At 40.0% G+C, this 25418-nt stretch overlaps 1 protein-coding gene across 1 annotated transcript; it reads left to right on the forward strand.

The window, feature by feature from the left end:
- Nucleotides 1–1480: 1480 nt before the first annotated feature.
- Nucleotides 1481–25088, forward strand: p2rx1 (purinergic receptor P2X, ligand-gated ion channel, 1; the record flags this gene model as incomplete). Its single annotated transcript, XM_080836078.1, has 14 exons — nt 1481–1617; nt 5603–5747; nt 6729–6800; nt 11307–11376; nt 18506–18571; nt 19427–19514; nt 19940–20020; nt 21811–21952; nt 22195–22340; nt 22905–22998; nt 23085–23150; nt 23242–23337; nt 24845–24925; nt 25026–25088. The coding sequence occupies 14 exons, from the start codon at nt 1481–1483 to the stop codon at nt 25029–25031; spliced, it is 1290 nt and encodes a 429-aa protein (XP_080692204.1). The 3' UTR covers nt 25032–25088.
- Between the last annotated feature and the right edge of the window lie 330 nt (nt 25089–25418).

A 25418-nucleotide genomic window follows, 5' to 3' on the forward strand; every position in this document is an offset into this window, starting at 1 on the left:
TATCTTAAGGTAAAACTGCTTATCCTAACCCCTGAAGTACAATTGCTGCATATTGTATAATTCCACTTTAACAACAGTTTACAGTACACTTAAATAAATATCAATAAATACAAAACACACACACTACAGCTTCAAACTTCAGCAATTATTTTGCAGAAATATGAGCATATTTGCTTTGGAGTAAAACATGTATTATTTAGTTTGCGTTTATTTCATGAAATTTCACCATTTTCTGATTTGTTTTATACCCATCTTTTCTATACTTAATCTTGTTATTTAAACACACTGAGTATGTGAACTTGTACTGCCCTTTTTAGAGACTAGGTTTAGTTTTGCTGGCATCTCCATTTAGGCCGTGTTCACACTTGACTTATTGTTTTCAAATGCCAGCGCCTTTTTTAACTTGCAACACTATGGGAAAAGGAAAAAGGAATTTTCTTGGCACCAGTTTTTGGTACCCAACCCTACTGCTAAGTCACCCCTAATATCTGCATTCAGTAAGCATCATTTAGCCCATGTGAACTGAAAGAGAAAAAAAAAAAAATCTCTCCAACCCTTTCTGAGAATATCAGATATAACAGAAAGAGAAATTAACTTAGAGTCACTCCAGCGATGTGCCATCTTAAGCAAAAGAAAAATTAGAATTCTATAATTCATATAGAATAAAAGTAAATTGCCAAAAGAACAAATAGAGTAGTGTTAACTATGTATGTGTATGAGTGTGATGTGTCTACAGCAAAAGTAGTTGTAAGTCATCTCCGGAGACAGTTATAGTATGAATGTTGAAGTGTTGGCATTAGCATGTCCACTGTGTCCTTATGCTGCCTATCTCTATAAGTAAGGCAGGAAGACAGTGACAGAGGAATCTTGTGTCGGTTGATAAAGGCGGAGAGAGAGTTTGAGAAAAAGTGTGTGAATGTGTGAAAGAGAAAGAGAGAGAGAGAATTATGACAGATAGTGATACGAGGGCACAGGTAAATGGGAGAACAAATTTGCTTTTGGATTTAGTGAGCATATAAAGTGGCTGATCTTTTTTTTTATTGTTTGTCTTATCCATCACTTCCTGTTCACTTGCGTTCTCTGAGTCTTTGAGGGCTAGGAGGAGGATGCAAGGGAACGAAAGTGTGCAAGTTAAGGCAGAGATAGAGACGTCAGACAGATCATGCACAAGATAGGGGAGGGAGAGAGAGAGAGAGAGAGAGAGAGAGAGAGAAAGAGAGAGGGAAGTGAAGTAGTGTCGACACAGTAGTCCGTAACATCTGAGCTGTGAGTCATAAGAAAGTTGGGTCTGCAAGTTAGGAGCTGTAGAAATCCATCTGGAGAACAGTCAGACAAAGGAAGTCTTGGTTGTGTGTGTGTGTGTGTGTGTGTGTGTGTGTGTATGTGTGTTGTGCTCACGTGTCTCTATGTATATAAGTGTGACAGTGGCTCCTGGAGCAACTCAGAGAGGATTATCCCCACTCCTTCCTAGCGCTCAAAAATGAAGGATGCCATCACCGGCGTCTTCACAGACTTCTTTTGTGAGTATGAGACTCCCCGGCAGGTACTGGTGAGAAGCAAGAGGGTGGGGATCGTGTGCCGCCTCATCCAGCTCGGGGTCCTGGCTTACATCATTGGGTAAGACTGTTTTTTTTTCTGTCTCTTTTTTTTTTTTTTTTTTTAAACCTGTTAGAATTTGAGGTAAAAAAATCTTGCATGCAGAAAGAGGATATCTGGACAGTAGAAGCCACACAAACATGTCTTTAATAATTAACTACAAAGTACAAATGCCTGCTTGTGAACCACTGACAGGTTACCACAAGTCATTTGTACTCTTGTATTTGCTGGAATCCAGTGTTGGTTAAGGTGGGTCTGAGCTCATCATACTTTATGGATGGACTTCTCAACATTGTGAAGAGGAAGCATCTGGTTGTCAGACAGAAGAAGTGTGTTTGAATAATAATTAATAATATCAGAGGCATCTGGTTGTCAGACAGAAGAAGTGTTATTGAAAGGAACATAAAGGACGTCTGCATGGCTTGGTGTGGAATGCAGGCAGGCAGGCGTTGTTGGGAAAGATGAGGGAGATACAATTCTGGAGAAGTGAAGGGGGTCACTGAAGAGAGTAAAGCTATGTCTTTAAGGGCAACAGAAAGTAGACAAGCCAAGGAGATGGGAGTGCTCTCTTCCCACAAGAGGGTTAGCAAGTTAACACCACAAATGGCCATTTTACCATGACATCATACCATATATGATTCATGAAGTTCTCGTGAATTATCATTATTTTTTTTTTCATTTTTACTTACAGAGCGTAGTGCTTACAATTGCATTGGGAAAAAAATTGTATTCTGATCTATGAAACAGTGATGAAAAAGTGCTTGCACATTAGGGGTTTTTGTCTGTTCATTTCAGCTTTTGTTTGTGTGAGTGTTAGTGCAAGCAGTAATTGAGTCTGAAAACCTTCAGGGAAACAGTTTGCTGCAAAGCATGATTTCTAAATTAGTATTTGGCTAAGCATTTTTTCATGACTAACTGCCACTAACTGTATATGACGTAACAGTAATTGTAACTTCCTCCTCTTTCAATGGCCACTGATAATAATGACCGATAATAAACTTATACCAGCTAATGACTTATTAATTAGATTAGATTAGATGAATTAGAATTGATCATATGCAGTAGTTGTTTTCCCAAAGAAAAGCTTGCAGTGCCTTTTTTCCCCTAGTTTATTATCATATTTGAATGTACATTTAAACCATTTAACAACTGTTTACTTCTCTTTTGGTTAATGTTATTTATGCACACAAAACAGGTTTCAGTGTTGAGCTTGGGGAAGCTCGAGCTACTTCATCATTGTTTTTGTACATACAGTACAGAAAAACTGATTTTTACATAGTAATACTGACTAAGAGGTTATTAGTTAGTAAGCACATCCTCTTCATGATTATAATCAAACCAATGAGGATGCAGGCACACAGGAAAGCCTGTATGTAGTGATAGATAAAAGGCCATATCTGATATGTACCTGATATGTCATCATCAACTCTCCGTGCCACTTTTTTGATATTCTCTTTATCTTAGCAGTTTCACTCAGAACTATAGTTTTTTGAAAATGTCACTGATGTGCCATCATGACTGACAAGTCTTTTTTGAAGTCTGTCTCTCTGTGAACAGATGAGACATTGCGTCAACCCTCGCACTTCTTTCTCCCCCACAGTAGTCCTAACTTATCAGCACACATCCCATCCCATTGTGATGGACATCAAACTGGATTTGATTTGAGCCTGTCCAAAGCAATCTAAGAGCTGTAAAGGGTTATAGCCATGATGAGAAATCTCTCTTTTGAACCCCATCAAATCGGAAGAGCATAACTTAAATGGATATAAGGTCAGCTCAGGGGGATTTTCAATTAATTAGGCACACATCCTCCTCAGACATCAAAGAGATCACTCAAAACCCTCTAAGGCTCTGATGAGAAAAGAGAACCCATGAAAAACACTGACAGAGCGCTCTTTGCCTCATCCATTTAAAAACTGATAATGAAAAATTATTTTCTGGTGATTGAATTTAAAGGCACCCAGTGCAACTTTATAGGCTTGAGACTCGAAAAATAAACATTCAATTTCTAGTCTTTTTTACACGTAGTACGTTTCAAAAACTCCATACTATTACATATCGACATTCAAGGAGCAAAGATCAGACATCGTTGTGTGGTGAGAACTGATAGGAAATTGTAAACAACAACAATCGCCGGTTGGGAGAGGACATTTTTCCATTGACTGGAATCCTGCTTTATTTATTGGTGGCACCAATAAATAAAGGGCTACGCTCTTGCGGCTAGTTTTAGCGCTCTTTTTAACGCCCAGAGTATCAAATAATGATGCAAATGTGCCAATGTGGTGAAGTAAATGTCAATATCATAAAGATTGTCTTATCGAGAATATTTCCATTTTGATGCCCTAATGTTGCACTAGGTGCCTTTAACATGAAGTGACTAGTTCAGTCTTGACAGTGTAGTTTTTTTGGGTTTATGACCTTCCTAGTGACAATCTTAAATTACCAGGAATGAAGGGGCAGGGTGCAGTTTCTGAATCTATGATATAGTGGACATTAGGGTATACTAGGGTATTTATGTTCTTTCCTTCAAATATGGTAGAATTGCATTTAAGAGATGCAAAGTGTTTATGTTAGGGGACATTTTCTTTTAATCACTGAATTTTCTTCCACAAAGAATGTCACAAACACATCATGCAGTTGTACAATATGTAGGTTGTTCAGATTTGGGAACTGTAGGTCTAAGTGAAAATGTAACATGAGTTGTCTTTGCTGTCAATCATCAGAATGCTAAGTCTTGAAGATTGTTGCTGTGCTATTGTTTATTCAGTGGTGTCCAGAATTGATGAATACCCATATTCATCAATTCTGGACACCACTGAATAAACAATAACACAGCAACAATCTTCAAGACTTAGCATTCTTGTCCCAATCATGATGCACAAAAAAGTCAAACTAGGCTGAAGTGATGTCACTACTGTCCCAGGGGAAGAGCTCCTTCCACTTTATATTTGTCTTCAATCCATTGAGTTTAACGTCTGCTCTCCTGACGGTTTAGGAACATATCAGTTAGAGTACGTAGAGATGTTATATGATTGACAGCAAAGACAACTCATGTTACATTTTCACTTAGACCTACAGTTAGTTATATTCCACGGTCCACACCCCAATATATATATGAGAAAGCAGAGTAGGCTATTGTCAAGTTTATCTGTATCTGTAATGAAATAGCTTTCCACACCCTGATGTCTCAACACTTGTTGTTGCAAAACTCTGCTTCTGAATAACTTGGTTCAGGTTGCTAAGTAGTAATTAAAAAAACAAAACACTTACAAACCTGGCCAAATCTGTCCACCCTAACAAGCTTGTTTGGCTTTTGAGTTTAAGAACAGGTGTTAAGTTTTAGGTTGTTCAGGTATGCAGACACACGGGTCTTCAGATTAACTGCTTGTAGATTTGTATATATCGTCATACACAGTGTTACCTCATATCTCTCACAGTAACAAATGTCTTTTTATCGTATTTCAGTGACCTTTCAGGTTACAGTTTTGTCATTCAATAAAGGATTCTGTGGAATGGGATTTTATGTGAACATATAACATACACAACTGTAACACAGTGTACAGCAGGATGTGTACAGACTCCTTTATGGTCCAACTTTATTATTTTACTGTATTGTATTGTGCATTGCCTCAGTGCGTAATACCTTTTAAACATATCTGATCAATTAACAAATGAACACTGTTTTTACAACATTGCAGTTCAAATTGTTCCCACATGATGAACAACTAATCTCCTTAGGTGTGATTATTTTAAGAATTATCATAAAGTCACAATTCAGATCTTATTTGAGACCAAAGAAACGTATTGAGAAATATGCCCCCCCCCCCCCACACACATACACAGATAGAAACCTTATGCAAGACATGACCCCCGCAAAGTATCTTTAAACCAAAACAGGAAATGCTAGAGGTGACTGGCCTGTAGACTCAGATAGGAAAATGTCCACAAATTCAGTTTCATTGGCCCCATAACTGCAAGGGATATGTTTGCTCTGTTTCTCTCTCAGGTGGGTTTTCATCTATGAGAAAGGCTACCAGATTGAAGACAATGCTATTGGTTCTGTCTTCACCAAGATGAAGGGCGTGGGCTTTACGACTGTGGGTGGACAAATGCGGTTGTGGGACGTGGCAGACTACGTCTTTCCTGCACAGGTGTGTGTTTTGGTCACAAAAGCATTGATTTCCATGCATTTACTGATTTTAAGCATCCGAACCGTTAAGTAACGGCCTTTTGGTTTTGATTAACAAATCTGACAGAGAAACAAGAAGACTGCAGAAATGTGCTCTGTCTATGTTACTGGTTTCTAATCTGAGATCACCTGCTGATGTCTAATAATTTATCTCTAAACAAAGGTGTCCCCAGGTGTGTTTACCTGAGGATTAGTTTTGGTAACACAGATGCAAAAGAATTTAGGAGCGTTGTTATATCTATGTCCAGTAGATTTGTCTCTGACTTAGTATGGATAACACTAATGTTGTCAAAACACTGTGCTGTGACACTGTGTGTCAAGGGTAGCATGGCAACAGAGGATTTATGTGACAAAAATAAACCTTCAAGTCTTCAAAAAATTGTCTTGAATTTGTCCAAAACCTGAGATCATATGTAGGCCTACATGTGTAAACATCACACATCCCGTGCTATGCTGTAACCTATGCTGACTGTGTTTTGCCAATCTGAAGATCTACCGTGAGAGTGAGCTCTGCCGTTTGTTTACAGGGTGGAAATATCCAGTTACAACCAGGCAAAGACAGTAATCATTCAAGGAAGCAGAGATATGTAGCCTATTTCACACTATCATAACAACACACATGCAAGAGTTCATGTTGACTAAGGGCGGTTTGACTTTCGCATGCAAAGAGTAATAACTTGAGACGTGCGGTAACTTGTCGCCAAATACAGTGAGGGAAGTGAGTCCCTTTCTGATGCCACGAGACGTGACCAGCGGTTACAGAGATCTATGGTCTGCACCACCACATGAAAGCCTATTTAGTCTGACTCTTAAACAGCGACTGAGGACACAGTGTGCACAGCTGTCAAGAGGGATTTTAAAACAAAAGGTTTGAAATATTATAATCACAGCAACCCTTTTTGTATGGAATACTCTGACCTTGCTTGCATGTCCTTCTTCCAAGGGGGATGCATCGTTCGTGGTGATGACTAATTACATAATCACCCCGGGGCAGAAACAAGACAAGTGCCCAGAGGTATGTAAACACTTTCACTTGGTGTGTTTGTCTCCTATTCAGTCTCTCCCAGCCCCCTTCACAAATCAGTTGCAAGGCCCCTTCTAGGCCCCCTCCTTCACTGTGAGGATTTCTGGAGAAATGGGATGAAAATGAGAACAATGGGCCTCATTCTCGACAGCAGTTGGGAAGACTTTCAGAAGGATTTCAGAAGGAACTCCACTTCGGCAACATTTAGGAAAACATTTGCATTCTCCATAGTTTTTTCTTCTGTGCTTTCTTCTGAACTTCAGACGACTTTCAGAACGCGAAATAGCAGTCGTAACTTTGCCGGAATCTTCTCAAATGCGATATTATGGGCCATCTTGTGGTTATTTGAGGAATCGCGTTGAGGAATGACATTTGAAAAAACTCCGTATAACAGTAAAAGGGTTAACAGTTGAATTTGTGAGAACCCGTTGGTGATTGCGTTCACGTCAACTCTACAGACATCCTCGGATTAAAATAATTATGATAATAATAAATACGAGAATATTTGTATCATTAACAATTACGTTTCACATTTATAGTCATAATTCTACGAGGTAGTATTTATTGTTACACTAGGTCTATATGGCTCGTAGCTTGACTGTTCTCTCACTTGTACGTCACTTTGGATAAAGGCCGCGTCTGCTAAGTGACTGAATGTGAATTACATGAACACTGCAAATGTAAGTGAATAAATAAATAAACACTAAACCTAATCTCTAAGAACTAAGGCATGAATTTATTGCATTTTATACTACTACTCGTGGCCAGTCTTCACCCCTATGGTGGCCATTTCGAATGACAGGACTGACTGTAATTTATACTCCTACTCGGGACCGGTCTTCACACCTATGGTGACTATTTTTTGATTAAAAAAAAAAAAAAAGTGACTAATTAAATGTGTTTTACGGACTTCGGACGTTCAACGTTATAAAATATCTCCACCTTATTAATGAACACCTGTTACGAGGTGGATTCGGGAGATTGCGACAGCACACGTTTCTAAAATTGCGTCTCCTAATAAGGAGCTGGCAGGGCGTGTATGTATGCAAATCCACTTTCACGAGAACGCGCATCAATCTAAGAACCTAATCGGAAGGAACCCAGCTGAGAAGACTTTGGCTGCTTATGAACACATTTTCAAGCGTGCGGGAATGACGCGGAAGCGTTTCTCTTGCGTTGTTTTTGGGCCCATTGGGCCTCATTCTCGACCTTTTTCTGTAATTCTTCAGAAATGTTTCTTACACGACTTCGAAAAAACAACGTAAGAGAAACGCTTCCGCTGCATTCCCGCACGCTTGAAAATGTGAAAATGTGTTACCTAGTGTAACAATAAATACTACCTTGTAGAATTATGACTATAAATATGAAACGTAATTGTTAATGATACAAATATTCTCGGATTTATTATTATCATAATTATTTTAATCCGAGGATGTCTGTAGAGTTGACGTGAACGCAATCACCAACGGGTTCTCACAAATTCAACCGTTAACCCTTTTAGACGAGACACGGCAGGTGAAATATCAATTTTTTCATGCCCTGGTCAAATTTGAGATTTTGGGCTAGTTTGCCTCTTTAACTTGTTATCTTTCATACTACCATAAAGGAAACGTCAAAATTACACATTTATGTGTCTGTTTCACTGCATTTAGTTCAGCCGCGGCATCCATTTTCTCCTAAATTAACCAAGAATTCTCCCTTGAACCGCGTTCAGCGTTTCGTCTTTTTACACGACATCTGTCATGTCTGCTATGATTTTAAAGCTCTGAGCCTCGATAAGAAGGCTGTGTAATCCAAATATGGGCATTTCCTTTCTTTTCAGCAACCAATCCTGACTTTCTGAAGGGATTCATTGGCTGATGGCGCTTTCCTGCTAACGTGATTCGCTCAGTGCGTCACGTGTTGTCTTTAAATGCGGTTTTCTCAAAATAAGGGTTTTTTCATTTTTAGGTACACATTTCTCAGCCTATGTAGAACCTAGGTACACCACACTTCCCAGTTTCACACATAGCATTGTTATGAAGACATCTACAGACGGATTTATTTATAAATTGTTCCTGGCCAGAGAAAGGAGTGTGTGTGTGTGTGAGTGTGTGTATGTGTGTGTGTGTGTGCTTGTGTGTATCTGTGTGTGCGTGTGTGTTTGTTTTATGTATTGTCGGGTATGGACACACACCTCCTCCACATCTGAAGTTCCTAACGGAAAAATAAAGTACTTTGAATTGATTGAATTGAATTGAATTGAATTGAATTGAGAAATCATGGCGAAAATAGGGTTTTTAAGGCCATGGATAGTATATTTTGATTTCCCAGGTCATAAAAGCAGATATCCTAAAATCCATCAGAGGATTTTTTGTCATTTGATATATAAACAAAATAAAAAAAGAATTTTGGTCCTGGCTTTATCACAGTTTAAGATTCATGTACCGGAAATATATGCAAAAACGTGCATATTTAATGAGATCCAGCCTAATTAGCATCATTAAATATGCAAAACTCTAAAACTTGTAATACATTTTTTTCTTATAATGATGTATGTAATCAACTGGTACAGTTTCATGGTGATCCCTTGTATTTAAATTTTTACCCTATTCACCTGCCATGTCTCGCCTTTACTGTAATATGGAGTTTTTTCAAATGTCATTCCTCAACGCGATTCCTCAAATAACCACAAGATGGCCCGTGGAATCGCATTTGAGAAGATTCCGGCAGAGTTACGACTGCTATTTCGCGTTCTGAAAGTCGTCTGCAGTTCAGAAGAAAGCACAGAAGAAAAAACTATCGAGAATGGCAAATGTTTTCCTAAATCCACCGAAGTGGAGTTCCTTCTGAAATCCTTCTGAAAGTCATCCCAACTGCTGTCCAGAATGAGGCCCAATGTCCAATGCTATGTTCCGTTTCCATACCTCCATGAGTATACTTATACGCAGTACACAGTACACACTTACTAGGTACGCAGATTCTCAGCAGGTGAGTCTAATACTCCGTGGTGCACTTACTGGAAATTAACTACAGTCCCGGGTGGGGGGATAGCCAGCTGCTTAGCATAACTGCCATTCAGAACCAATGGTAATGATACCAAGCTAGGCTAGCTAGGTATGCTAACTGTCGGTATACATCGTTAAAAACCACCAAAATACTCATGTCACTGGCTTTAATTTGAGAATGGCATGTTAGTAGTACATTTAATATCAGTACAGTTGTTTAATTACTGCTGATATTGACATTTACGGTCTGTAGCCTTGTGGTCTACTGACTCTGCTATCGTAGCCACTGTAGCCATTATGTCCGCCATTGATTTCGAAATAAAACGAAAAGCTCTGCCTGGCTCCGTCTCTTCAACTACGTAGACAAGATGGTGGCCGTTGAGAATGGAAAGTGTACCCTGGTTCCACACTCAGCGTTTTGTCCGTTATGAGTACACATACGGGTCCTTTGGGTATACTTCTTTTCTCCGCGATCAAAATCGGAACACCCTACATACTCAAACTAAGGATGGTAGGTACGGAGGGTATGGATATCGGAACAGAGCGCTAGACTCCAGGGAAGAGACAGTGGCCTGTACACTTCATTTTCAAGACGGACCTTTCAAGAAAAAAAAGAAAAACTGGATATCGTGAGGATCAGGTCAGTTTAATGTAACTGCTTTGCAGGTGGGACAATGCGATGTTTAGTGGACAAACTTGTTAAAGCTCACATAGGCTACTTTTGGTGGACTTAATATAACTTTGTGGACTAATCCCTGAGAATCGCCTTTTATTTTTAAGTTGTGACAGTATCCAAGTGATCATATAACTGAGAGTTTACTACTCTTAATTGTTAATAGGGGTGTATTGATTTTAAATGCTCCGGAAATATTAATAAAGTTTGTTGTACTGTTAAGGTGATGCAATGCTCACTTATACTGCCTTTCTGTATAAATATATGGCTCGAGAGCCACTCAATTTAACTGTCATGTAGGACATCGCTGAAGGCCTAGTCGTGAAATGCACGGACCGCCACTGGTCAAAGCCCTCATTTGATAAAAACGTGAAGGAAACGAGGAAGGAATGCAACAGGGATGGAGGGCAGACATATGCTACATTAGAATCCAATGTGCTTCCAGACACGAGATATGTGCTAAACACGACCGGGCAGAAAGATGTGCTTCAAGACATGAGTTATGTGTTAAACACGACCGGGCAGAAAGGCTACTCAGAGTTCTGCAGAATTTAAAATGTCATTTTTGAAATTCAAAGTCAGTGTTTTCAGGCCGCAGTCAACTGCAGATAACTAAAACCACGGATACGGAACAGCTGATAAGGGGGCCCTGCTGTAGGCCTACTATTCGTCATGTCATCATCGTGCCAAGCTTCATTCCTCAGTCGTCAAGTGTTGAAAGCCTATGCACATTTCAAGGAAGCCTTTTGGAACCAGATCAATATTACGTTGTGTCTAAATTGTAAGACAAACCCTAACAAAAGTATAATCCCAACATGGCACGATTCTGTCTTTCAGCTTCAAGATGGCAAGCATCGATGCAGCTCGGACAAAGACTGTGAAGTGGGATTCAGACGTACAGGAAGTGGTACAACCCCGCAGTCATACGCAAAACACTTTTTTGCAGTAACCATCACTTTTGTGATCACACCTCTCTCTCACACACTGTTAGTGTCTCACTATGCTTCTCCAGTCACCACATCACCAGCTTTGTGTCATTACAACAGCCTTGTCTTTGCCACTTTCACCAGGTCACTTAATAGTTTTATGTGTGGGTCCATCATGGGTACACTGACAGGAACACGATTATGCATTATCTCAAAAGCCACGCAGGCCACTGGCTGCATGCAACTGTGGTACATGACACTGTGTCTAAAGAAAATTTGGGTTTTCCAAGCATTTTATATAAAGATTCTTCTGAATGAAGAGTGCCAACTATTAGATTTTTTCTCAACTGATGTATGATAAATAAATTATTATTATTATTATTACCTGAAAGCTCTCCATATATAAGCTACATGCTACAAATATTTGCCCCTCTGATGAGGTGTAAATTGAGAAAACTAGAAATGAGAGGTGTCGGAAGTCCCCAACCAATAGCAAAAGGAATTTAACGTTTTTCCCTGTGTATAACTACAAAATGCCTCAGACAATTTGAGATGTGTTGGATATTTAGTGGGCATCTTGAAATGTATCAGCTATAGTAGATCCAATTTTTGCATGTTCCAACCATCAAATATCATATTTTAATAAGTCATCGTGATATTAGGTCCTTTTTTTGGAAGCCCTTATGGGTGGTTTAACTAAAAAAAAAAAAAAACTTTTTAGGACATTTTTTTTTCAAATAAAAAGTCTACTTAGGCTGTTAAATCACAAAACGACCAGTTCCAAGTCCAAGTACACAGCTTTCGGAAAAATATAGTGAGAATTTGCACACACACCCCTCCCCCCAAGTAGTAGTGGTGTCTCCTTCTGGCTCATACATCAGTTGAGAAAAAATCTAATAGTTGGCCTTTTGACAAGACACATTGCAAGACAAACATACTGCTGAGATGGTGGCCCTTGTGTCTTCAACTTGTTCAACTTGTTTTGCAGTGAGGTTTTCCTGAGTAAATAGTAAAGATAATATCATGAGTAAATAGTAAAGTAAATTGACTTAAATGACATGCTAACAAAATATGCATTGCACAAATAAACACTCCAAGCCTTGATAAAATCAACAGCCTCTCCAGTTAATAGCAACCAGGGGCCGTATTCACAAAGAATCTTAGGGCTAAAAGTAGCTCATAAGTGGCGAATTTAGGAGAAACTCCTAAAAATAATGGGCGTGTCAGTCTTAAATGTAGGACTCCTAATTTTTTTTACTAAGAGCAATTCACAAAATATTTTATCCCTAAAAGTAGCACCTAAGTCTAGGACAGCTTAAAACTCCTCATGAGGACTCCTAAATCACTAAGACCTATTCACAAAATATCGTAAGATGGCTGCAGCCGACTTGGAATTGATAAAAGACATTGCTTAAACCGTGAAGGTATTAATATTGTCGTAGAATTAGCGCGGGATGCAATGACGCCTTTAAACAACGATGTGTCCCGAAGTAAAATGTTTGGAAACATAAAGATAACCTATTTGGCTTCGGGAAAACGCAAATGACGACACTGGGAATCATCAGTCAGCCGTTTAATTCATCAAACTATCAACGCACTGTAGACCCCACATCATCCAACAGTTTATCCAGTTGCCTTTGGACAATCGCTAATTACACAAGATCAAAGTAAATTCCATGGCGATCGCAGGAATGTCCAGTGACGGGACACACATTACAATAATTCGTCCACCGTGGCCTGGATGTACCGATGACTCGTGCATTTCAACGGAGAGCGGTCGCAGGTTTTTGAGAACTTACCAGCTGGATGCCGCTGGGGTGACAGTGGCTATTGGTCCTGGGACCAGTAGGCTTTCGCCTAGGCTACGGTTCACGTTCGTTTCGCTTTGATCAATTAAGATTGGAGGGCTTGAAGGGCCGTATGTGCTGATATTTGAAGTGGTCAAGGGCTGGAAATATAATATCCTAACAGTTTGCTGGGTGCTTTAATTATTACTGCATTGATTACATGCAATTGCCATATTTTATATTGATCGCTTTATATTTCTCTTAACGTGCTAAGTGTCATTCCCGTTGGATGCACAAACTTGTCATCATGCGTGTGCATTCTGCTAACTGCACTGTCCATAACTATTTAATATGACTTAATTTGAAGCCTAGGTTATTCTCTTATTTTCAGTCGATATAGTGGGATTGTTAGAGAGACGTCACGAATGAGTTTTTAATGAGAGAGCCTGTCAACAACCAATCACCGTCCTCACCCCTTCTAAACTCGTGCATGAGAAGCGACGTCATCCATAGCAACGGAGTTTTTATCTTAAGCTTAGGAGTTGGTATTATCCTTAGTATGAGTAGGTCTCAGAGCCGTTGTGAATCACTTTTAAGAAATTACTCCTACGTAAAAGGTTTTAGCGCGAGTTAGGAGCACTCCTAGTGGTAAGATAAAAGGCTTTGTGAATACGGCCCCAGATCTCACATGCCAGAGGACTATGTCTTACATAAGTGCACACAGCTACACAGTGTATGCAAGATAAGAAACATGCTTGTAGCAACTAGTATATATGAAGACCATACATATATGTATTAGAATGCTGACAAATTAATTCATGGCAAGCAGTCATTTACAGTGTATACAGTTATTACAGTGAAATTTCCCCCAAACTCATTCTTAGTGTCATGGTGACTTCAGGTGACACAAAGGCAGTGGTGGTCCGTCAGGGCCAGCAAGGCCTTCTCTGCTGGCCTAAACATCATCAGAAAATAAATGTAATAAAATACATTTAATTTTAATATTTTCTTTTCATTAATATGTATTAAATTATTCCCCATAGTCCATTTCCTTCATTTCATAGCTTCCAGCGTTGTTTATTTATGTTAGAGCTTTCATCCAATCATATTTCAGCTATCATGTGTTGCCAGGCTCCAAGAAATCTTCCCCGAGGCCTTTAGAATTAACAGTGAAGGCGCCTGTACATCAGATTGGTTATCACAACTGGCTGTTTCAGTTAATTTAAATTGAATGAACTGAAACAGACAGTTGTGATAACCAATCAGAATTCGAGTTGGCGACATTGGGGCCAGCTAGCAGGCATCACGTTGAACGTGAAATGTACACGTACTTTGATTGGATACGCACTAGTGCGGCAGACTGAAGCTTGGTTTATGCGCAGAGGCGTAAGCGTAAGCGCAAGCGCAAGCGCAGGAGGCCGCGCAAGCCCCTTGCGCGACTTTTCACGTCTTGCGTGCGTCGGCTCCTTTTTCTAGACTTGCGCCATTTCACGCAAGCCTATTGTTCTGGGTGTGAATTGCTTGGCAACACCCCCAACGCAACGCGTAAGCACCTATCAATTCATGATCCCTTTAGAAGCATGCTGGCCCCTTGAGGCAGTGCCTCAGGAAGTGCTCATTTTAGTTGGCGAATGGTGGTGGTGAATTAAGGCTGATTTATGCTCAGAGACGTAAGCGTAAGCGCAAGCACAAGAGGCCACGCAAGCCCCTTACGCAACTTTTCACGTCTTGCGTGCGTCGACCCCTTTTTCTAGATTTGCGCCATTTTTTACGTAAGCTTTTACGCAAGCCTCGCAGCCTGCATTATATCAACTCAGTTGATCTACTCAGTATCTACTCAGATTTACAGTGCTTCCCAAGTAAAGGTTTGAAAAGAACTTCAAGCTTCAGACTTTCTGTTAGGGAACCTGTTATCTATCTGCAGAGCAAATGTCAGGCTCATACAAAAACATTAACGTGAATTAATTGATGCTAATACCTAGCGTAGTGTCTATAGGATTGCAGGTGGGACAATGCGATGTTTAGTGGACAAACTTGTTAAAGCTCACATAGGCTACTTTTGGTGGACTTAATATAACTTTGTGGACTAATCCCTGAAAATCGCCTTTTATTTTTAAGTTGTGACAGTATCCAAGTGATCATATAACTGAGAGTTTACTACTCTTAATTGTTAATACGGGTGTATTGATTTTAAATGCTCCGGAAATATTAATAAAGTCTGTTGTACTCGACTATGTTAAGGTGATGCAATGCTCACTTATACTGCCTTTCTGTATAAATATATGGCTCGAGAGCCACTCAGTTTAACTGTTGTGTAGGACATCGCTGAAGGCCTCGTGAAATGCATGGACCGCCACTGCACAAAGGATGTAGTTTATTCAAAGAGCCAAAGCCAAGGGAACAGGGAAATAACTGGGGCAACACAAAGAAAGCAGAATTCAAAAGCACAAAAGATCGATTGTCCAAAACAAGAAAACACAGAAGATTATAATTTGTAAAAGCCTTGAAACACAGAAGTTACATTCTTAAGCTACGGGCAAAACAAAAAATCACATGAGGCAGGAGAGCTGCACATAAATATAGCGGGCAGGGTTAGATAAATTCATTAATTAATCAAGTTGTTAATATTAATGAGACGGAGACCAGCAATCAGAATTTCAGCACTTTATCTTTTGCAAAAGAGGGAGAGTGTCACCACCAAATATCATGAACAAACTCCAAAAAAGGGGCGCAGCCAGCCTTTATGTCAGTATAAAAACATGTTTCATGATTTCAAGAGGCGTTATTTTCTCATCCCATCGCTACAGAAGTTACAGCAGTGATCTCAGAACATGTCCTTGAAAGAAGAACGGTATGCACTGATGAATATCAGTACAACAACAGGTGGTTTGCCTCAGCAAGAGAGTAGGCCTCAGCCAACAGGATAAGCATTCAGAGTAAAAATAAAAGGTGCGTGAGTTGAAGTCGAAAGGAAGAGTGGCAGGAGGTGGGTTCAGAGCTGACTGTGTCTCAAATCGAGTACTTTATGAATTACACTGCAATACAGGCCAAGTGCGCCATACGCACCTACATCTGTAGTGTGTTTTGTCGCTGAAATGAAATACATACGTTAACCACTTGGCGGAAGTGATGGAACGAACTCTGCCAGTCATTTACCCATACATCTGTGCGCCAGCTCCCTCCGGCCAACCGGAAATTTTAAACAAAGATGGCGGACCAAACTCTGCTGAAAGCCGTGTTTTGTATGTTTATGTACATTTTTGGCATTTTCTCGCTTAAATTTGACAATAACAGCAATGATTGAAGTGATTTGCATGGCGTCAGTCAGCTAACTTTCCAAACTGAAAAGTTACATAGGCTACGTAGCCAAGGTGGCACCCGTTTATGCCGAGATGTGTCTATTGTTTCACACTGCATTCTTTAACCGTTTGCAGGGTGCAATCCGGGTACTTTCAATGCCCTGAATTCAGCTGGTTTCGTCATTATGCCCTATGCCCTGAAAGTCAGTGTTTGAAGTGCGCAAGTAGAGATGTGCTCGTGTACGCCTCATTAGGGTAGTTTACATGTGTGTTTTTTGTAACCTGCTCTGACGGAATCGTTTTTGCGAGAAGGTGTGAAAAATTCTAAGGGAAGCGGCTCTTGTTATTAAGCTGTTACATGGACCGAAGTTTAGTCCGCTTACCTTGCCTTGGGCATGCGCAAAGGGGGTTTCTCCCACTTTCTCCCGTGAGAGCGCGAGACTAGATTGTCCTGTGTTGCACTTGCTTGATATTTGACTGTTAGGAAAGTTGTTGGCAAGCTAGCCAACATAGCTATGACAATTACATTACAAATAGGCATCAATGTCCAAGCGTGTTATAACAAGCTTGCTAACATCGCTGACAAGATGTCTTCCTATAGCGGCTTAACTTACCGAAACCTGTTGAAATTGCTTACATTCTTTATGACAAATTAGCGAGTTACACTCCCGCAAAGCGGATTACCTGTCACCACTAGCTACGTGTTACATCGGACTTGCTCAAGCGGCTTACCGACCGGCGTAGTCGCCCTCTCTTGATCGGAGCAGACATCAGCAAATATAAGCGGCTTAAATTTTTTCGTAAGTTACATGAGGCAATTTTAGGCCGCTTTCGAGCCATAAGTGGGTTAAATGCCTCATGACCGGCTTATATTGACACATATTGGCTATTGTATTGCCCTTATTAGTAAATACTGAGACACCCCATTTCCTTTTGTTGTTTTGAAGTGTGTGTGAGGATAAAAGGTCATATTCATTTAGCCTTTCTCCATCGTGACTTACCACACAGATAATGTACATATTTTATCAGTAATATAGCATCTTACTCTACCAGTTGGGGCACAAAAGGAACAGAAGTGCTATATGTGTCAGTGGCTGTCAGTGTATGGTCTGTACTAGTGTCAGGGATGGACTCACCTGAGGTATCTGCACCACAGCCTTCATGGTCTTCTAAGACATAGAGGGAGACTGAAAATGAGTGAATGTTGACAGCTACAGTCACTGGAGGTTATGTCAGCCACTCTCATCACATTTAATTTGACCTGATAACCCTCTCTGAGGAACACAAAAAATGATCTAACTCAGGAGTCTCAAACTCAAATTACCCGGGGGCCGATGAGCGTCCAGTCTGGTCATTGGGGGGCCAGATTTATAACAAAAGAAGACATTCCTCCAAAACACCTATTTTAAATAATTTTGCCATTTCGTGACTTCCGCAAAGATAGATCTTTAAAGTTCCAGGTGCTGCTTTGCAACGCATTACTTGCTGACTTCAGTTCAGTTTCCATTACGTTAAATGACTTCTTGCGAAATGATATGAAAGGCGTATAGTTATAGAAGCACGAAACCGTTGCAAATGCGTTGGGGTGGCCATCAATGGAACTTTTTTTTAAAAATTATTATTATTATAATTTTTCCGAGGAACCTGCAGGACAGATGAAATCACTTGGGGGGCCGGAATTGGCCCGCGACCCCTAGACCCCTGATCTAACTACATGGATTTTCCTTCTTGCTCAGAGCACAGACAGCTGCAAAGCACGATACTGATAATGGCAGATGAAAACACTGCCGATTACTTTAAGTGGTTATCTTTGACCATTCCTTCTTTCCAGTATCACTCAAGGATGTGTGTACAGTTCTCTAACACTGTTATGTTTTAAGGCATTCCATGGACACTTTGGGAATTTGGTGTACTATTTAACAAAAAAAGAAAAAACAGACTTTGGATTGGATTGTGCTACTTCTGCTACTTAATGATGTCTGAGGAACAATTCTCACCCCTCTGCTGTGTTTTTCCCTTTTAAGGCCATTCAGTAGAGCTGAAGCATGGAGCTGCATGCTGTTTTGTTGAGCCCCTGGGATCTAATTTGAGTTCAGTAACTTCACTGATAATGGGGGTTGCACTGCCATAAACGTGTCATTACTCTCACAGACATTTACTCACATGTAAGGAGTGTGTGTGAGAGCTCAACTGCATGGAGTTTGAATAGTTTCCAAATCACAAACAAATGTAATGCGGTTTGCAAATGTATTTTCTGATTCACATACATTTTAAGTGTTCAGAAATGTTAATGCTGTTAAATTTAATTACAGACTAACAAACATGCATTTACAAAATATGTTTATTATGATGTAGTAGTCCACATAACAAGACACTGCACAAATGTGGTAACGTTCAAATTTAAACCACGTTACATTTATATGTGAATCAGGAAATACATTTGAGAATTGAATGACATTTACTTGTGAATTTTGAAACTATTCTAACTCCATACATCTGACCTAGGCAGGATCCAGCACCAGAACTGATCCAGAGTCAGCTCCTATCTGATTCGGATGGCACCTAGCCTTACTTGCTCAGGAAGGTGCAGTCCGTGCTCCTAGTGTTTGCACTGAAAAATGGGAACAAAAATAGTTTGTTTGCTCCGACCGAGTCACAAACAATCCCAGCCAGTCAGCACAGGAGCACGGAAGGGAGGGGGTAATATTGTGATGGGCTGTTGAGCTCAAATATCAACAACCGAATCACAGACTGCATCCTTACGAGTGGCTGACCTTGGAACAGACTCAGTGAGCTGCTTTTGCTAGTGGATGTAACTGTTGCTTAATTAGGGCCCAGGCATTCACTTTGTACAGTTCACCCTCATTTCTCTCACTGGTTACTCAATGTTGCTTTGCTTGCTGTCTTTCTCTCTCTTTCTCTCTCTCTCTCTCTCTCTTTCTCAGGGCATATGACAGGGAAGTGTGTCAATGCAACATCAACCTGTGAGGTGTTTGCCTGGTGTCCTGTAGAAGACGACAGCAAAATTCCAGAGTATACAAGCTCATATATACTACAATTTATTAGTGTCTAAACTTTGCAAATGAGGTTGAACATCATTAACTTTACTTTGTCAACTTAAACCATATGCAGGTGTAGAGATGCATCTGAGATAGCAGTCTAAGAGATAAAGACATTGCTGACAGGTCTGCACAGAGCAGAAGAATGACTGTTTATCTTATTAGCCATTACAGCGTTGCTATCCAGCGCTCCATTGTGAGCACACCCATTTAAAGTATAAACAGATGACAGTGTATTCCACATTAAGTTTAGCTTATGGGAAGGTTTGTGTCTCCTTGCTGAGCCTGTAGACTATGGAAACTCTTCCATAACTCTTATTGCCATTATATCTGTTCTAGAGTGCATGTAGAGGGACTGATCTCATGTCAGTTCCTTTGTTCTCTCTGTTTTCCATCAAGTCCCGCACTGTTGATGTCAGCTGAGAACTATACCCTCTTCATCAAAAACTCTGTCACCTTTCCTCAGTTCGATGTTGTCAGGTAAGTGACTCTGATGTCCATACAGAAGTCGCAATTAATACAGGGGTATTGGTTTAGAAGACATCTCACTGTGAAGATCAAAGAGCGGCCAGTTAATAGATTGCAATAACTCTGGCAGGGTCAAAAACTATATTTACAACAGTTAAATACAGCAGGAACATAATAAAAAATATATTGATTTCCCCTTTGTGCCAATCATGCTCTTTTATTACATGCTGACCTGAAACTAGGCCATTCATGTTTGGACTCCAATTTTTCAAGGCAAGCATGATCAAAGCATCCGCTGTGGACTTATCTTCATAAGCACCACATGGAAGATAAAATGAACGCGGCTAAATCAAACATGACTAAATCAAATGTCGGGAACAGATGAAATTAAGTATGTAAAATCCCCCCATGTCTGGCAGCCATTTATGGTCAATGTCACTTGCGGATAAACATGTTTGTGCTGTGGAGCGGGTCTAAGAGCAGATGGCTGGGGTATGGCTGCAGGGCACCAGAGACTGTGAAGGACAACATCCTGACCTTATAAATCCACTGGATTGACTGAGGACAGGGACAGGGACAAGAACGAGTAACTTTAATCAAATCCTCGTGTCTTTAGGGCAGTGGTTCCCAAACTTTTCTGGCTCACGGCACCTCTAAACATATCTCTCTCCATCCACGGCACCCATTTATGTCATATTTGTACTTTATGCCATTTGATTTAACCTAGTGATATGTTGAATAGGCTATAACTGCTTTTATTAAAGGCATTACATTGAGAAGGTGAGGTTTATCTCATTCTTGTTATATTCAAATTAACTACTCTCTTTAATTAAACTCATTTAATAGAACTTTTGAAAAAATAGTAAACAGAATATGAACAGACAAAGTCTGTCCCTCTCACAACTATATCACAGCCAAAATACGTATTGATAATCGAGAAATTAGCTGGCAGTAACAAAACATAGCAGGAACAAACCTTCAATATAAAGTTCACAAAAATATAGTTATTCTCGTCTCCACAGACAACTTATCAACTTAATGGAACACATGTGCCTGTCTCTGACTGCAGAGTTTGTTAATGCGAGGAGGGATTGTTGACAGTGAAACACAGAGGTCCTGTTCAACTGACAGCCTTTGCCTCAGGTGTAGGAGGGATTGTGGACAGTGCAACACGGAGGTCCTGTTCAACTGACAGCCTTTGCCTCAGGTGCTGCACTGTCCACAATCCCTCCTGGCATTAACAAACTCTGCAGTCAAAGACGGGCACATGTGTCCCATTAAGTTTAGCATGGTTGTCCAGTTCTTTGCAAAATAAAGTTCTCTGTAAATTTGTCCTCATTCACATATCTCACATTAGCCATCAGCTGGCAAAGGCCACAAGCATCGGGAGAAGAAGACAACCTATTTCCTCTTTCAATACGGAATAACGAACGAAGTCAACGAGAGAGCTGTTGTTGATGTTACGCCCTGAATCAACTGTAAACTTTAGCCTGTTGTTGTTTGTGCTGCAAATACATTTTTTAATTGATATAATTACAATAAAATGAATTTTGAAATTGATATATATTTTTTTTAAATGTCATTAAATGATCAAGCCTTGGGCCATTCCGCGGCACCCCTGAGCATGCGTCGCGGCACCCACTTTGAAAACCCCTGCTTTAGGGCCTTTCAGCCATGGAGTACAAACCACAACCCCGCCCACCCCCCTAACCCTAACCCAAACACAAACACACTGTATGCTGTTTGGTTTTATATATAAAAATCAGTGGTCAAAAACTCATTATCTTACTCTCTCATTTCAGGAGCAATCTGGTTGAAGGTGTGGATAATAACTACATCAAAAAATGTCTCTACCATCCGACGAACGACCCTCTATGCCCCATCTTTAGGCTGGGAGATATAGTGAAGCTGTCTGGCTTCGACTTCTTGAACATAGCAAGAGTGGTAGGTTGTCCTTGCAGACAATTTCCTTACCATACTGGCTGTTCTCTGCTATTTGGTCTTTAGAACTGTTACCAATTGGGTTCAGAGTTATGAATCATTGGTAGATTATTTTTGTGTAGATCATTTTTGTATAGATTATGTACTGTTCACTCACGGTTCAATATATAGATGATTCAGTCAGTTGGTTGGCGTGGAAGGCGATCAATATGGTCATTAACTTGATCGCTTTCTCATTTCTATAGGGTGGGGCAATCGGCATCCAAATTGAATGGGTCTGTAATCTGGATTACAACCTGAAACACTGCAAACCAAAGTACTACTTCCATGGTCTCTATGGTAGCGCAAGTGAGACGGACAAGGCCAGGGCTTCTGTGGGCTATAACTTCAGGTACTATGTACAAATGAGCCTCTGGGACAGAATGGCACATATGCATATTTAGGCAAACAAATCTCACCACAGAATCAACAACATAACCATTGCTTTCTTTGTTTCTTTCTCGTGATACTTGAGAAATGCTATACAGTATGGAAATACACACCTAAATAGAAACAGTTTCCTGGTAGAAACTCGAAACGTCGAATGCAAAACAACAGTAGAACATAGGAAATTATCTTTTTAACCATGCCTTCATAATAACTTGTAGAGGCTTGTTGATTGTTTACATACAAACAACATCAATAACCTTAATCCTTTAGTCAGCATAAATTAACCATTATCAGAGTATTAACAATCCATGATTCCGTGAAACTTGAGTGTGTACGCACAATTTTTGTTTTAGACTAAAATGGGAGCTTGGAACGAGTCATAAACAATTTCAACCAATCAACATGTTGCTTCAGAAGAATCAACATCCTTGGCAGAATCTAAATTTTAACAAAATCAAATGTCTAATTATGAAGAGATTATCTAAAGGAGAGTACGTTCTGATGTTCTTTTATTCTATAATGGCAGGCATGCTAAATATTACATGGACAAAGACAAAGTTGAGGAAAGAACACTAATGAAAGTGTTTGGTATACGCTTCAACGTCATTGTTCGTGGACTGGTAAGAAAATTCATCTGTACTGAAGAAAAATAAATAGATATTCAAATGACCAAACCTTCCTCTCATAACCCTTTTGTGTTTATCAGGCAAGAAAATTTGATATCATTCCAACATTGACCACAATCGGGTCAGGAGTAGGGATCTTTGGAGTGGTGAGACTTCCATATAAGGATTGCAGGATGCTCATAACTGTAGATACGTTAATTAATTGAACAGTCAACAACCGGTTTGTTTCCTTTGCAGGCAACTGTTGTATGTGACCTCGTGCTTTTGTATGTATTGCCCAAGAGACATTTCTACCACAACTTGAAATTCAAATCAACAGTCACAGAAGATGAGGTAAATATGAAATGAGACTAGTGGCATCTTCACCCAAAAAGCAGAGAGACGTTTATAAGTGTGGATTGTTATATGTAGTAAGTATATCCTGCAGAAAGAGGGCCCAGGAAATAATCCTAAATAGACACGGCTCAGAGTGTGGGTGTTAAGAGTCTAAGGGCCTCCTGATCATTTATGCAAATATTATTGTTTTCTCTTCCATGTGAAGGTCAGTTAAGGATGCTCGGTAGAAGTTCACAGAAATGCTCAAAGCCCTTAGAGTGTTATTTAGCGCTCATTAAATAGATTTAACAGGAGGATTGGTTTCCAAGTATTTATACGTTTCCAATCCTATTATATAATGATGTCCTGTGTTTGCACATAGTCCTGGCTCTCTAAGTGGGAAACAAATACAGTTTCAATTCCAATCCATTCCACATGCATCAGCAATGTTATACTATAATATAATGATGTTATATATTGTGTATGAAATATTCATAAGGCATTTAAAACATGGTTCTCAAATTCTAGCTTACCTACCTATGCGTGAACAGGTATTAGCCTGCGGTGTCCCCTGCACTCATGAGCAGAATCCTACATGTGAGGACAGGAAGGTAAAGCGAGCTTCGCTGCATAGGATCACAAGATGGCAGCACAGACACATTGGTTCTAGGAGCCGTTCAGTTAGAAGGATTTATTTTAGCACACACAGTTCTCTCTAGGTTCAAAGAAGCAGGTCTATGCAGTGGTTCGGCACAATGCAGACACCTTTCTCAAATGACACTGGTGAAAGTGTCATAACTCTATTTAGCTATTTATTAAGTAATGTCCTAAAATGTTGGCTATTACTATTATTATTATTATTATTATTAATAATAACAATAATAATAATAATGATGATAATAATGATAATGAACAATTATTATTATTATTAATAATAATAAAACATTACAGTCTGTGTAGATAGTATTAGTTCCAGAGATGCAGCTTGTTCTTGACAGAGAGTGTCACTCCTGTGGGTGCGCTCCCTGCTCGTGAAGTCTTATACCACCAGTTCTTTGGAAACTGCATCTGCGTGCACATATCCCTGCTGTTAAGTTACCCTGGCAACACAGTGTAGTGTGTGCTGCTGACAGAACTTGTCTTTTCAAAAGAGAGATAGAGATAGGGAGGGAGAGAGGAAAAAAACTAAAGTGAGGGCAGATCTTAACCTGCAGCCCTCCCACGCAGCCTGGCTCTTCGAGAGGAAAATGAGAAAGGCAGTTCCATTCTTTTGTTTGCCAGCGGAGGAGAGAAACCATGTGCTAACCGATTCTCCTTTCTTGGGAATTCCACTGTGGCCACCATTCACATAAATTAATGGGCAACATAAACATTTTGTTCTCTTAACAACTATTAATTCTGTAGTAGTGTTTGTTCTTTAGAATTCTGTATTAACAGTTCCAGAATTGAAACATACACATAGGAACAGTTTGTCGTAACAATTCCATTTAATGCTGAAGACATTTCCTTTCTGTGTAATGCAAAGGTAAATGGCAGTGAGTCACAGGAAAGAACTGTGCCTATGGCAGACATAGCCACCAAAGAACCAGCTCCGATAACAGTGAAGGTGAGCGCCCACTTCCATGAATGCCGTCTCATACCATCCCTAAGGTGTTTATTCCCATCGTCAAGGCTTCCATGGTGATTCTAAATCTTTATCTTCACAGGAATGACTGCCGACGCTTAAATCTGACTGCACTGAGAACACAGGAGTAGATTATGCGCATTGGGGTCAGATGTTTTCACAAACTGGCATTACATGCCAGTAGACTTGGCATTGTACCACGTAAAATGTCCCATGAATTATTACATTTCCATGTTCAGCAGACTCTCTTGTAATAATTGACATGAGACTGTAGTATCTCAGTATACTGCATGGGTTGTCTGGGAGTCTGATCCTGTCCTCTTGCACTATGTGAACAACATAGACATTCATCAACACGGTCCTCTTGTATTTATTATGTCCTGTTTTCTACCCTTCAAATAAACACCAGATTTTCATGGAATTTTTTTTTGGTTTTGTTGCTGTGGGTGGAAGAAAGGTCGTCCGTTGGGATTGG

Source organism: Sprattus sprattus, assembly GCF_963457725.1.
Source record: "Sprattus sprattus genome assembly, chromosome: 1".
Lineage (NCBI taxonomy): Eukaryota > Metazoa > Chordata > Actinopteri > Clupeiformes > Clupeidae > Sprattus > Sprattus sprattus.